General features: G+C 40.3%; 1 protein-coding gene across 1 annotated transcript; it reads right to left on the minus strand.

Annotated features, from left to right (window-relative positions):
• Positions 1–1231: 1231 nt before the first annotated feature.
• On the minus strand, positions 1232–8567 carry F3 (coagulation factor III, tissue factor). The gene is made up of 6 exons (XM_085068125.1): positions 8434–8567; positions 7363–7477; positions 5147–5331; positions 4562–4743; positions 4291–4450; positions 1232–3184 (listed from the first exon to the last, which is right to left on the minus strand). Exons 1-6 carry the CDS (start codon positions 8504–8506, stop codon positions 3027–3029), a joined length of 873 nt encoding a protein of 290 aa, XP_084924251.1. The 5' UTR covers positions 8507–8567; the 3' UTR covers positions 1232–3026.
• Between the last annotated feature and the right edge of the window lie 7067 nt (positions 8568–15634).

The raw sequence follows: 15634 nt of genomic DNA on the forward strand, positions 1-15634 counted from the left end.
AACCAGAAAAAACCCCTCGAAATAGGATCTGTGAGCCCCATGACTGATTACTCAGCATTGTTGGCTGATAGCATACTGCGACTAGGCAACAAGTGTTTTCGGAACTCGTGTAGTCAGGGGTCACTCTTGGCATTTAAGGCACTTGTTTGCATTTCTGTGGGTGTCTCCTTGCCTTCTTCCCTCCCAAATTCAGAACAAACCAAGAATCTCTTTAAGTAATGAAGTTTGATTTATAGCATCGTTCTGTGTAATTTATGACAAGCATGGTCTAGCTTAATAAATGCTATGCTGTAACTACAGGCTTTCCTTTTCCTATTAGCTCTTCCTTTTTCTGAGCCTGGCACTGAATGAAGCTGAGGAAGCAGAGTGCCACAGGGAACGGAAGTAATGATGACAACTTTGGAATGCTTTTAAATGCACTCCCACGAGCTCTCATGTTTTTGATTGCTGTTGTAAGATTCCTTCTCCATACAAGGCTTTTGCAACAGCAGAAAATGCATTAAGCATTTATTGCTCAATATGAAGTAAACAGGAATTCTGGGGGGGAATTCTGGTGTTTTTCTTCCCTCTTTAAAAAGGAATTAAAGAACAAAGAAAACCCCCCATAAACCACACTCACAGGTTCACAAGAGTTAACCCATACACAGACGGTATCTATAGCACAACAGGGATGAAAAATATAAAATATAATTCTGTACAAATTGTTCAATTGGGATATTAATTTTGTAAGTTATTCCTTCTCAGGAATACAAAGGGTGTCTTCTTTTAAGGCATGTATAAAGTATTGAGATCCACAGCCAATTAGTTCCAATTACAGAATGACTTTTTCCCATTCTCTTGATATTTTTTGCTTGTGTTTTGTGTATGCTGATCACTGTCATGAGCAGTTCTCATCTCTGGGCCAGGCCCCATAATGCCTTGGATGAACAGTACCACAAGTACAGGCACCACTGTGGGAATGGAAGGAGAAGCTGTGAGTGCAAACACTAATTGCTCATGTAAGTAGACAGCAGAACTCCAGGACTTTTTAAGAGTCCAGGACTCAGGACTCTTCAAAACCTCCTTTGTGAACTGTGGCTTCTCCTAGTTTTGCTCTGGCAGTCTGCTTTACACACTGGTTCGATTGTGGCAGCTTGTCTATGCTGCTATTACAAAACACATTTCCTAAATGTATATTTAATTTAGTTCTGGAATTAATACTGTACATTGTTTTGAACAGGAAAAGAAAGACTTGTGTTTCCAGTCACCTTTATTTCACTAGAAAAGTATAAATTACCACCATAAATACAGATATCACCAGTATAAAAATTAGATTCTCATTTATAAAAAAAATACTAAAAGTCAAAGCAACAGGTATCTCCAAATCCCATCACCAAGATGATTTGAATCTATACCACAGAATCCATTTATCAATTGTTTAATTTAAAATTACATTCAAAATGCAGTAAATACTGCTACCTATTCAGTGCTTGTTGAAGTGCATTACTACTGCCTCAAAGCCTGCAAAGTATTTGTTCTAACACTTACTTGGAACTATCAGACTATCCTGTCTGTATAACTCTAGGTGTAGTGTAATTGGAAATACTTTCCAGATAAATAGCAAGTACCTGCTTCAATAGTGTTTCTTACAAGTTGCCAGTCCAGTAGATTGTTTGTTTACGTTTGTCTATATCCAAAGATAAATAGACCAAGTTAATTTTATCCAAGAAGTGCAGAAGTAATAGTAGCAATTTTGTCATATCTGAACTAACAGATTGTTTCACCAGTTAATATTGTTAAAAGACATATAAATACATGGTTTGTTTCATAGAAACAGAAAAATATTCCTTTTAGTTAGCAAAGGATGCATATTTTTCAAAAGTAGTGTTTTTTCCCCTCACAAGTACCGTAAATCTTCTGGCTCAGTAAGGCCATACTGATCCAGTCAAAAGTACCCCTAGTTCAGCATCCTGTTTCAGACAGGACAATAGAAAGGGCTTGGGAACAGTCTAGGAGCAGTCTCTCTGTAGAGACCTTGGCAGTTTAGAGATGGGCAATCACCAACTGTATGAAGTTCAACAAGGTTAAGTGCCAGATTTGGCACCTGGGATGGGGCAACCCTGGATGTATGGACAGACTGGGGAAGGAGATGCTGGAGAGCAGTGCCTCGGAAAGGGACCTGGGGGTCCTGGTGGATGGCAAGTTGAACTGTGCCCTGGCAGACAGGAAGGCCACCTGTGTTGTGGGGACATCAGGCACAGCACTGCAAGCCAGGCAAGGGAGGAGATTGTCCTGCTCTGCCTGGGCTGGGGGCAGTTTTGGGCACATTGTAAAAAAGACATTGAGCTGTTAGACAGTGTCCAAAGGAGAGCCAGGAGGATGGGGAAAGGTCTGGAGGTGAAGCTGTGTGAGGAGTGGCTGAGATCACTTGGTCTGTTCAGGCAGGGGAAGACTGAGGGGAGATCTCCCTTTGGTCTTCAACATCCTCACCAAAGGAAGCAGAGGGACAGATACCAATCTCTTCACTCTCATGACCAGTGACAGGACTCAAAAAACCAGCATGAAGCTGAGTCAGGGGTGGCTTTGGTTGGGTATCAGGAAAAAGGTTTTCACTCAGAGAGTGGCTGGGCTTTGCAACAGGCTCTGCAGGAAAGTGGTCACAGCACCAGCCTGGCAGAGTTCAAGACACGCTTGGACAAAGCTCTCAGGCACATGGTGTGACTCTTGGGGATGGTGCTGTGCAGGGCCAGGAGCTGGACTTGATGATCCTGATGGCTCCCTTCCAACTCAGCATATTCTATGATTCTGTGATTGTAACGGATCATCAGAATTCTCTTCCAGCCTCTGGCCACTAATGTCACAGGGCTTCCCAATATCGGGATTTTTCGTCTGTACTGTCTAGCGGATTTTTAAATCCACATGAAGTTTGGGCTTCAGAATTCCTGTTTCAGAGAGCCTAAAAGGCTCCACCCAATTACCCAATTATGTTTTCTTCTTGGGGTTTTTTCTGCTGTGATAGTGCCACTACTGTCTGCAATACTTTTTCCTTAGACACCATTAAGCAGCTCCTTTTCTCTCACAGCTCTTGCTTTCTTTGCTTTCTTCGCTTTCTTGCGTTTGCACAGAACCACTGGTAGGACAATGGCAAGGGTGATGACTGCAACTGCTATCACTGCTATGATGATAAAGACTTCTGCTCCATATTCTGTAGGAGGAAAAAAAAATCCAAGATTCAGGTATCAGAACCTACAGTGTCACAGTGCTACAGACTCTTTAGCACTCATTCCACTGAACAAAAAAATGCTTTCTATATTTTAGTCTCACAGAAGTGGAGTCGCCACTTCAGTGTGAACTGAATACATTGTAATATGAATTTGTTGAACTGAGGTAAAGCTTTATTTCACCTGGCTCACACTAGGTTTTAATCTAGTTTAGTTAGTGCACTAGAATACCAAGCTAACACCACAAGAGTAAGTCAAACCATCCCCCCTGCCCCTACATTATTTTTGTCCAAGTGAAAACCTATTCTAGGTTATAAGCTAGAAAACACCAATAGAAGAGTTTTCTATTTAAATTGTAATTTATCACTATTGTGATAAACAAAAATAAGAATCTGGGTAAGAAAGCTAATTTGACCTCATTTGCGAGTTTTAGAAGAGCTTTTCTAGAGTGCAAATATTCTTACCCATGGAGAAGAAAGATACAGTACAGCAATGTGATATTATTTAAATAATACTGATGACTTTTTATTGAAGAAAGTGTTATCCAAATGGCCCATTTGAAATTCGACTGTCTGAGTCACCTACTCGCTAACTTATTTACCAGTAAAGAAGTCATCTGCCAACCGCTGACCTTGTAACATTAAAGTTTTACTCTCATAATCTGCTTCTGGCATATCTAAAGGTCAGTTCATACTACAAGTAAATGGATGTGCAGGTTTCCTGCACTTCTATGTCTTAGAGCTAATCTTTCAAGCACTTACTATGGCACCTGCTATTGCAAGGATCTGAGAAAAACAATCAAAGAAAAATGAAGCTGAAGGTTAGTGATGAGATCAGAAACCCCAGACACTAGTCATCAACTCAATTTACCAAAACAGTTGGGCAAAACCCTAAAACCAACTCCAACTAACTAAAGATGGTGGACTCTTACTTAGAGTGAGTTCTTCCCATGAGTTTCCATGTTCCACATGTGTATCCTAACTTATTCTAATAGTAAATAGTTTATTTCATAGCAGGCATCACAATTTAAAGATGTGAGGTTTTGGTTAGAATATTAAAGACTGAGTAACAAGTGTCACTTGATACTCACCATCTAAGATATTCCTTCCTACACTGGTACAAAGTGCGGTGCTCTCTTGACCACTACGGTTTTCTCTGCGGGAGGGAATGATTCCCTGGACGTAGAAGCAATAGTTCTTTCCGCTGTCAACACTTACTTCAAATGTATGGCTTTTTGTTGTTATATCTTTCTGTAAAGGAAAAAAATATTTCAAGTGTCAGCTCTTAAGATAGCACAGAAATGGTGTAACTATACAGAATATAACAATTATTGCAGACTAAAAAGTAGAGTTAGACCTTACCTTTCCAGAACTTTGATCTTTCCAGTAGTAGAGTTTGTATTCCAGGTCATGCTGGAAAATATCTTGAATACTTTGAAAGCTTCCATTAGGAAATACATATGGTGTAAGTGGATCTTTGAACACGACATTCAGTTTGGAGCCTTTTTGTGAATAACTCTTTATCTCTGGTTTTCCAATAATGGCTAAACAAAGATTTTTAGAATTTAAAAACTGACATAATCTTTTCTACACACCATACTATTTTTCCTTCCTCCCTCCATTACCTTCCTTCCTCAAATCTCTTATAAGTTTACAAAGCCAAAGTAATACAGTAAAGGCCTAAATTGTAAACAAGAGTCTTCACCTAGTACATAATGTTAACAAAGTGGTCTTATCACTGCAGTGAGAAACAAACAGTAGCTAAAATCTTACATGCTCTACAACAGGGAAAGATTTTTGCCTGAATATCTTTTTCTCCCATATCAACATCGCTACTGTAAGAATCTATAGAAAAAACCTTTAAGCTCAATCTAAACCTTGGTTAAATCAACAGAAGTAATCTTGAGAAGAAATTTATTGTAAGATTTAATTGGCAAACCTACTTACTCTGACTATAAGGTGTAAACTTTTCAGAGAGTGCATAAGGTGGCTCTTCAAAGTCATCCATCTCCGCAGGTTTTACAGACAATACATGTGCTGTATAGGTCTCTTTTACATTCCTGAGTGCATCAGTAACATCACACTCTGTTTCTGATGTCAGTATGCATTTTCTCCTTACGTCAGATGTCTGTCTGAAAAGAACAAGAAAGAAGTGTCAACACTGGAACCAGACACATACATTTAAAATATTTGTCCCCTCAAACTGTATAGATTTCCCTCCTCTGGCAGAATGGTCTTGCAGGTGTATTAAGCTGAAAAGAAGAAGAGAAGACCTCAAAAGTCACTATCCTGTACGGTTGTATTTCACAATTCAAAGCAGAATCAAGGAAATCAAACATGATTGATATTAATTACAGAAATATGTTATAGGATGCATATAGGAATTAAAAATTCAACCTTTTACATTAATTGAATAGAAACCAAAAATAGTTCTGATTTTGCATTTTTCTGGAGTTGCAGAATGTATTTTTAAAAATTTATGATGCATAAATCAGTTTGAAGGTGTTATCCTTGACCCATTTGAAAACTATTGCCTTAAGAAACATCAGTTGTTATAGGAAGCTCTGTTGACACTGATTATTTAATGGTACAACAATGTCTCCATATGTATACCATTTGGTTTTGGGCACATGTCACTAAGAACCAGACAGTAGCAGCAAATTTCAATGCAGAATTACAATTATTTTGTCAAAATATTGACAAAAAACATGACCCATGCACTTGTCTTGATTTTTAAATTATAGAAAGCAGGTCCATTTACTTGAGAAATAATAATGAGCCTACCAAGAAATGTATTAATTTCTCATTTTACTTCCTCATAAGAAGGAATGAAAAAACAGATTAGAAATTACTCCTTCAATTCTTTTCCCTCGTTTTGCTGGTGAAGTAAGGAGAAGAAAAAAATGTGTGATCTCATCCAGAAGAGTGAGTGCTGACTGAATATTAACACATGGGTTTTCCTCAAAGTAGATCAAGTATTTCTTTTTAGAGTCACCTGAACTCCCTTCTCACTTCACCAGATTTCTTATGATACAGATCAGTTAGGATAGTGCCACAAGAGATGCACTGAAAAGGGACAAAGATTTGATCTTTGCAACGAAACAAATGTACTCTGAAATGTACACAAGAAATGTACACAAGAAAGCAAAAATTTAAACACATTTTCTCCGGAACAGCAACTTTAGTCTAAAGATGTGCCTCTGCTGCAGAATTACACTGATTCTATACTGAATCTTGGAAAAAATTATTTCCATTTTTTACAAGCAAAATGTCTGGAAAGAAACTCCAGATTCAAAAATTTATTAAAATTTGTTCTGCTTCGAAGTCTATCAATCTAATCCCTTAAAGTGAAAGAGCACATTAAGCCATTAGACTGGTATTTCATCCAATAGTCATGAGAGTACACTCATTTTTATGCCACTTTCAGAAACAGCAGAGACTTCAGTACCACTTTTTCATTAATATGTAGGAAGGTTGATGATGCATTTTCCCTTAAGGGCAGGTTTAATAATGCTCTATGTATTAAAATGGGAGCTAAAACCAGGACACATTTATTACTGAACTTCATGGAAGGTTTTGTGCAGTTCTGAAAGAGGCATTAGACACTTTACATAAGCTGGCCAAGCTTTATATCCACAATACTTCACAGCTTACACAAAACATGATGACAGGAACTCTCAACAGATGTAGACGAACAAAGGTAATTTTTAGTATTACCCAGCAAGACAAAATTATTAATTACCATGATTCACCAATTTGAATAAAATGCAGACTCATTTTTTAGACACCTCCCAAGACACAAGTTCAGACATCTTGAAAGACATAAAAAGGTGAAGTTCTGTCTATCATGTGGTATGTCGGATTGAGCATCAACTCCTTCAAAGTATCCTGTCTGGATCTCTTGAGCAGCACCAAACCCCAGAACCCAAGTACTGATCTAAAGCTCAGCTTTTCATTTCTGAAGTGGGCAAAGCTAGAAGTCTAAACCAGATATTTTTATAGCTGGACACAAAGAAGTATTAACGGCTGGGTTGACAATTTTCCTAAATCCTAACATTTGAGCACTTTTCCTGTTACATTCACTCCTAGCAATATTCAAACATGCTTTCTTTTCATTTTCTTCAATTGCTGTTAATGAACATATCTTGATGTTATCTACTTACCCATGTATTTCTACAGTATAGAAGTAGCCTGATGGTTTTGGTTGCCATTGTAGTATAGTTTTAAAATTGATTGAAGACCAAGTTATATTGACGGCTGTTGGTAGTTCATTATAGCCTTTAAATACAGAAAAGAGTGCCATCAGTCACATTCCTGTTTCTCTCCAGTAACTTTAGTTAAATAAAGCAGTTGCCATTAATTGCAACTTAGAAATGTTTTTTTTGGGAAAAAGGCTAAGTCCTGCCCTTACTGAAGGACTACTCATTTTACTAAAGGAATGTGTCCTGGCAGAAGTGAAAAATTAGAAGAAAATTACTTTCTGTCTTGTAACTCGGAAACTGATGAGTTAATTTGGAGTTCTGTTTAGTGTTTCCTTTTTGATCCAAGACTTTTGATCTGCAGAAAATACAAAAGCTTCAAGATACACATGAGAATGTTCAAGCACTGAACAAATGCGGTGTAGCTCAGTTATCCTTAGCTGTATCTGCCGCAGAGAGCGTTACCTCCTAGATTCCCATTTACATATTTTGGGAAGACAAAGTCTTTTTAAAAATCAGTGGTTGTCCTACTCAGCTACTGTATCTGAGAGAGACCACCCCGACGAGCTGGTGTCCCCCTGGTGCAGGTGCGAGGGGAGGGTGATCCGCTCAGCCACAGCTGCTGCGGGGCAATGCCTGGGAAGAAGCCCTATGGGAAAACCCCTTGCACCTCTGTAACCGCTGGAAATCCCTCAATCGTTTACCTTCTCTATCTCTTCGACAAGCTCGGAGCTGGGGAAAAGGGGAGCAAATCCTGCGACTTGACTGCAACTGCCGACCCCCGAGGTTGTCCCCATTGCCCAGCCCCGCCGCGGGCAGTGAGGAGCCCGCAGCAGCAGCCAGGCCCCACAGCCCGCCGGCGGAGCGCGGCTGAACAGGGTCGGCGCGGAGCAGGGCCCCGCCGCGGCCCGAGCGCCAATGTCGCTGTCCCCTCGCCGCCAGCGCGGGGCGGCTCTCCCGGGGCTCCCGCAGGCACACCCTGTCGGGGGCTCTCCCTCCCATCCCGCCCCGTCCGGCCGTGCCGCAGTCACTCACCCCCGGCGGCCGGGCGCCACAGCAGCACGTTCAGCAGCAGCAGCGCGGGTCCCGGCGCGGTGGAGCGCACCATCCTGGGATCGAAGCGTCGTGAGGCAGCTGCCGCGGGGCGGCCTGGCGCCAGCTTTTATAGAAGGCCGGGGAGGAGAGTTGGAACTGTGCGCCGCGCCCACGGCGAGGGGATGGGACACGACGGAGGCGTTGGGGAACCGCCGGGTTGAGCAAGCACAGCGGGGGACCTTCGAGGGAAGCGGGGAGGGGCGCTGAGGGACGGACATGTCCCGCGGGCTCCAGCCCCGGCACCGCGTCCCCCGGCCAGGCCCACCCGGCCGTGAGGGCACACCTGGACATCCCTGCGGTCCGTGTCCGCCTGCGTGTCTGGTGTCACCAGGCACTTGCACCACCCCTCCCGTACCCTCCTGGAAGACTGGTGAAACTGGACACAGCTGGATAACCAGCTTCATCCGCTGCAGGCTGTCCAGGGGCAGACTGCCCCCCAGCTCGGAAGTGGCTGCTCTGTGGTGGTGCAGAAGTGATGTTGGGTTAATTGACTTTGATCCTGTACATTCTGAAGGGCTAAATATGTCAGTCCTTGCCTCACCACCCAGGACATTGGACACAGCTGCTCAGCTAGATCACATCCTCTATTCCCTCGCTCTGAGCGAACGTGAACCCTGTCAAGGCTCACCAGTCACACCAGACAGTAAGTTTCAAGAGTTCAGAGCTTAGTGCCTCACCTCTCCCGTAAGCTAGGGGCTGTTAACCCTTTTCCTACAAGCTCGCATTGGAAAGGTATGCCATTTTCACAGGAACAGGGAATCTGTGTCTGACAGAAGGTTTCCCGAATCTCAGCCCTTGTGCCACTCTCCTGGGCTGTGTGGCTGTCACGGTGTCCCCTTTCTAAGGCCTTTATCCAAGCTTTGGATAAAGGGGTTGCGTGCGGTAGTTCTGTGTAATACTCAAGCTCTAGAGGGAGCTGTGTTCTCAGGAGCTCAGGACTGCCACAGGAGGGTGGGAAACAGACCATGCAGTAGAACTGTGTTGTAATTCAGGGGGACATATGCTTCTACAGTCTTAAACTGACTCTTTATTTTGATGCAGATTTGGTACCTGGAACATATAGGTAGGAGAAGAAGACTAATGGGGAAGTTTCATATTTAATTACCTTTAGTATTCATGATTGACACATACTTGTATGCAAGCAATCAGTTCTGTCTCATAATGCAGAATAAATGCATATGGAACAAACTACAATGTGCATGTCAACCAGTCTGCATCAGAATTCATATAGTATGTTCTAAGGCACACCTAAACCCTTGATTTTTGAGTTGTTGGCATACCTTGATTAAAATCCAGCCATACACCTTCTCATTTTCCTGCTTTGTTTTTGATCAAATTTCAGCACTGTCTCCATGCTGTATGCCAGCATGACATCAGCCAAAAGTACTGCATGCTTTTAAGCTGGTGTAGAATACAATCTTGTGTGTCCAGCTTTTCAACATGGTGATTTTATAAGATCAGTTCATTTTCAAAGGACTTTAAAAGGTAAATGAGTACTCACATGTTTAAAGAAAGAGATGCTTATATAAAACTGTAAGATCACCTTTAGGCTTTAATTCCACTTAAAAAAAGTGGGTCAGCACTGGTTTCCAGTTTTTATTCTGATAATCTCAGGATCCTCTTCTGCCCATCCTTCTCACTTCCATCTCTTCTGTCATGAGCTCCCACACTTGAGACGGGTGAGGAACCATCCAGACCTTGTCCAGACTAACCAGTGTGATCCCTGCTACCTTATTCCAATTTCCAGCAAGGTATTTTAGTGTTCACCAACACTAGGCTTTTAGATGTCCTTCTTGCTGCAGCATGAGAGAAGGAGGTCACAGTTTTCCAGAGTAAACTGTTTAAACCAGTTTGCCTACCAGCTGAGGGGAACTGTGTGGTTAGAGGAAATAGGATCATTTTACCCAGATAGCCATTCTGAGGGAAGGAAGTTGAAGGGAAAGTTTGAAGGATGGGGGAAAAGACAGAATTGGAAGAGGGCAGTGTAGCTAGATCAGGTTGGCAGGGGAAGGGCGTGATGGAAAATGGAGGAGCACTGAGGTGAGGAGCTGCTGCTGCCACCTCTGCTCTTCTTTCTCTTCTTTGACCAAGAGCAGATTTGACCACAGAATGAGAACTGCTCAGCACTTCCTGGCTCCAGGCACCAGCCAGCGTGGGAGAGTAGAAGAACCTCACACAGCCTGACACAGGCTGATGCCTCAGAGGTCTGCTCAGTAGCCAGTGACTTAACTGTGATGTTCTGGTCACATTTCCTGCCCAATTCATGGTATTTCAACAGCTCATTTAACACAGAAAAATTGTGCCCAATTTCAAACATATGTTGCTACATGCAGGCTGCTGACATTGCTCTGGCAATTTGTCTTAGTATTAGAAAGTTAGTATTTGGCTCCTGTAGTGGAATGTCAAAATGTAGGCATCGTCTCTGTACATCTCTAATTGATTTAGGCATCCTGTGCTCATTTTGCAATCAGCTGAGAAAAAAATAATTCCTCAGGTGAAATCCATATTTTCTTACTATAGGCATCTAAAGCAAGTGAAATGAATCTATTTCTGTGTTGAAATAAATGGAACATTTCTAGTGATGGAAACCAGGATCTTGCTGTGACATTTTTGAATATGTGGGAGACATGCAAGAGCACAAACCTGGCTGCACACTTTAGTTTAGATGACCTCTTCCACTCTGTGACATCTTCACTCTGGTGAACTGGGTGGATGTGGCTAGCACAGGTCTCTCTTGTGAGAACATTTTGCTGTGTTTTATAAACAAAGATAAAAGTTTGGATGCTTTTGCAAACAAGGTCCTGAGGTTTGGGCAGTTCAGGCCTGGCCAATTAGGCCTAGGGGGAGGTTTTTGACTGACCAATCTGGGTGACCTGTGAAAAATCTATATATATGAAAATCAAAATAATAAAGCTCTCTTTTCTTGCCTGAGAACCTGGGTTTCTACTTCTCTGCTAGCAGCTCAACAGCGACAGGTGGACTCATAGTTGTTCACCATTTGAAAGTTTTGCCAGATAGCAAGCAGATTCTACAGATTTTCTTTCCTTGATATGTATGCTATGGAACCTATTGGTTATGGAAAAAGTGAGGAGAAAAGCAAAACTAAATCTGTGAAAATCTTTTTTTTTTTAAGAGATGCATGTGTTTGTTTTTACTGTATGACCTGCCAAGTCTCTAAACTGGTTCACTTAGAGAGAGTTACAAATAATACTTTGCTTAGCAAAGCAATTGCCACATTGTGTGTTCTGTACTGTCATATATAATTGTTGAAGTGGAATGCCTCAGGTGACATCAGTAACAGATTGGTTTCTTTACGCTGATGGTTTTGCAAGACTGTAAGTAAAATTTTGTAATAGTTATTAATATTTTGAAATTTTGTAGTGCTATAAAACATTCATCACTCCATGCTAAGATAAAAGTCAGCTATATCATCATGCCCAATAGTGTAAAATCTACTTGTGTGAGCAAGATTTGAAATCCCTGAGAGCTTTTTCCACAGTGAAATTGCTCCTGATACTTATCTTGAATTTAAATCTTTGTTTAATTTGTCTTATTGGCCCATATGATTGGGTAAATAATGTAATTATATAATTAATTATATTTAATTAGAAATCCCAGAAGCTTAGGTAACAATATCTGACTTAGTACCTACTTCCATAAATATCTTAGCATTTATCTTGCAGAGCTGCTCTATCAAATACTGTGTTATAAATGCATACCCACACTCACAAATACCACTGAGAAACAATATTTTTAATTAGGAGGATTTATATAATGTTGTAAAATTAGTTACTAAGTTCCCTTTTTGATGCACAGAAACTTAATTAGTAAAATTTCCTTGTGGTAAGCAAAGTCATTAAACTAGTGTAATGGAGAGAAGAATCAACTTTTATACCTAAAAGTAGCTGTGTTTATTCCTGAAATCTCTATGCCAATGAAAGTCTCGGTATTGTGAATCCCTGAGTTTCTTATTATCTAATATATTTGAAATTATTCTGTGATTCTAAAGCTACCTTGTGATTTTTTAAAATCACCTGTATCTTAAGAGAGACTAACAAAGTTTCACTGGGCTAGAACTAGTTTATCATTTAAATCCAGTTCTGACATGTATGACACGTTAGCCATACACACATCTCCTCACTTAGCATATGAAAACTTTAAAAAGAGACACTGGCAACAGAACAAATCTTGTGGGAGTTTTTTGGTCTGGATGGGCTCTGGGATCCTGCATGGAAATGATAGCTGTTTGGGAGGCAGGGCAGGCATCCCAGGGAGGGAGGCTTTGAGCCTTTTCCCCTCTAAAAATCTTGGCAACATTTCTTTGGTGTTAACTCCGATTTCCTATTTCTTGCTCACAGAATGACGTGTGATGCATTTATTATCCTTTTCAAAATTTTTGCAGCACTATTTCATGAAAAAGAATTTGACCAACATATTTGTGTGTATTTTATTTCTGTGATCTTCAGGGATGCCTTGGGCTAAATGAGATTGTGTAAATGAAAATTTAAACTATGTTTTGGTTGGTTTGGTGCATGGAAGACTTCAGAAAGCGAGTGATTACAGCAATACCCCAGCTGTGTTGTGAGGAGAGCTGGGGTGCTGCTGCAGTGCTGTGTGCAGCTGTGTTTGTTTACTAGTGACACTCTCCTGCTAGAGGACAAGCAATTACGAAAGTAGTAATAAATGTTACTGGAGAACAACCGAAGCTATGGAGATAGTAACACTAAATTGTGTTGGTTCCTTCTGTGCCCAGAGGCTTTTGGTTAGCTAAACCCAAGTGTTACAGGGTTGAATCTGTTGTTTGACACCTGATGCTGTCTGTCTTCTCCTTTTTCCAGGTGTTCCATCACAATTGTGAAGTAGCTTCTTGGGATATTTAGTTTACCCCATTATATCTTAATGACATAAATTAATCTTGCAGTTCCTAGGCACCTCCCTTATAAGATTCATTTTTCCAAAATGTCGTTAGACACAAGTGCAACTACCAGATCTTATTTCTTCAGACTTTCTTTTCATGCCTTACTTTGTGAGGAAGAGACTAAACTGAAAAGAACCACAAAGCAACATTAATATTAAGTGACTATAAAACCTGTTTGAAAGGAGGCAAGTGCATTAAGAGTAGCCTTTTTTTTTTCATATTGAATCCAGTCTCAGCTCATGACTTTTTGAATTTCAGGACTGAAATAAATCCATTTTACTTGACAGTTATTTATAACTGGTGGTAAAACTTATTCCCCTTTCTCACAGATTGTTAACAAATACTAACTTAAGATGTGGCATGTATAACTTCTCAGTGAAGGGAGTGCTCCTCAAATTCAGTGTCCTTTAAAAATATTTGGTATGAATATGCCTCGAAGGTTAGGCAATTACATGGGTAAAGTAAACAAAGCTTCAGTTTGAACAAATGTGGTCCCTAGGCTGTCATTAGACCTATTCTTGGGAGCTGTGAGAGAGGAAAAGGTAAACAGCACTCCATTTGACTTTGCTATTGTAATGTTTAATCTTCTTGTAAAATGGCTTTCTCTTTTGGAGTAATTTGATATAACAAAAGCCCCATTCTGTACTAACCAGCAAAATTAAATAGAGTTTCTTTAATATCCTGCATCTCTGTTCTTTGTCATTACACTACTTTGTTGATGCTGCTTTTTTGCAGAAGTGGGGGTGAGTAGATTAGAGATAATTGAAAAATGGATCAGATTAGCTATAGGAGAATAATTCTGGATTTGATAATCAGGCATAATCAGCCTGCTACTCCAATAGAACACCATCCAAACATCATGTGAATTATCTATTTAACTTGACATAATTGCTCACAGCTTACTGAATAATTAAAAATCACTGTAAAGCAACTTTTTTAATGATACAACAATGTAAACAAGACGTAATATCTACTGAAATTTGTACACTTGGACCCCAGTGTCAGACTTTAAATTTTATTTCCAAGGAAAAAAGAGAATATTAAAACACATAAAAGGCTAATGCAGCATGATTTGAGCTGAGTTCATAACCATGACAGGAAAGAGGGAATTTTGCTTTTCAGATCCTGTGAGATAAAGAGGGATTTGATTCTTATGGTTCTTTGATGCCAGTTAGTATTGACAAAATACTGGCAGACACCATATCACTTATTAGATATTTTCTGTTGCTTTGAGTTACTTGTCAACTCAAGTTATAGAAGTCAGTGTAGACCAATTAAAATTTTAGCCCTGACAAAAAAATACGTGCAAAGGGAGGGATATTAGTGCTGCTAATCAGTTTCTTATCTGTCCAGTATAAAGGGAAAGAAACATCTTAGATCTGATCGAAGGTCAAAGTCTGAAGGAGTTTGCTCAAATATCTTTGTACTGCTCTTTACAGGCACACTCATTCCTTGTCTTTGAATGCAATAACAATTTTAACTCAGCCAGTTTAAGGACTAGATGATTGCAGCATTAACTGGTGCTAACTAAAGCATTACATTCCTGTGTGGAGCAGCTAGCTCCACAGCCAGCACCCAAATGCATTCTTTCACCATATCAGGGAGCTCACAGAGTGCACTTCTAGTGACTGTGAATTCATTTAGGAGTTAGTAAAGGTCCAGTAACCAGTATTTAGCTAGAAAAGCTGTGTGGTTTGTAGCAAAGGGCTGAATGTCGAACCCTGAAAATCTCAAGGATTTTAAAACAACGTTGTCATTATATTTTGTATTTTAATGTGTTAGGAGTCAAGTTAGGCTCTCTTGTAAAGCCTGAATGCTGGCATTCCAAACTGTTGGCTTGGAACATGTAGCTCTTTGATAAGCAGTGCTTAGAGCTTTGTGAGTGTAATTGAAAAGAATGGAAAGTGCATAGAGGAAATATGTTCTTAGGTTGAGTGTTTTCCTTGGAACAAAGAAAAGCTACAAATCAATAATGTTGATCAATTATGATCAGAATGTGTACTTTCAGCTTATTTTATTAACAGCTAAATAGTCTAGGATTTTAAGTTCGCAAAAATTATTTTAGTCCAGTTATCTTGTTCTTTCCCCATGATATTTAACTTCAGAATAACATCAGACCAGTTTTTGTGACCAGTTTTTGTTTGCTGGTATCAGCCTCCATCATCTAAACCACATTGACTCCTGCTGATACCCACAGGAACATCTTGGGCTATGTATCTCTTC

This window comes from Lichenostomus cassidix, chromosome 8 (assembly GCF_008360975.1).
Source record: "Lichenostomus cassidix isolate B80296 chromosome 8, HeHo_3.0, whole genome shotgun sequence".
Classification (NCBI taxonomy): Eukaryota; Metazoa; Chordata; class Aves; order Passeriformes; family Meliphagidae; genus Lichenostomus; species Lichenostomus cassidix.

Bases quoted from the DNA above. Each gene is read 5' to 3' on its own strand.
- F3 (XM_085068125.1), bottom strand. From the start codon at position 8,506: ATGGTGCGCTCCACCGCGCCGGGACCCGCGCTGCTGCTGCTGAACGTG. The intron at 5,332-7,362 runs GTAAGTAGATAA...TGTTCTTTTCAG, and splicing joins TATACTGTAGAAATACATGG to ACAGACATCTGACGTAAGGA. The intron at 4,744-5,146 runs GTAAGTAGGTTT...ATCTTTGTTTAG, and splicing joins GTTTACACCTTATAGTCAGA to CCATTATTGGAAAACCAGAG.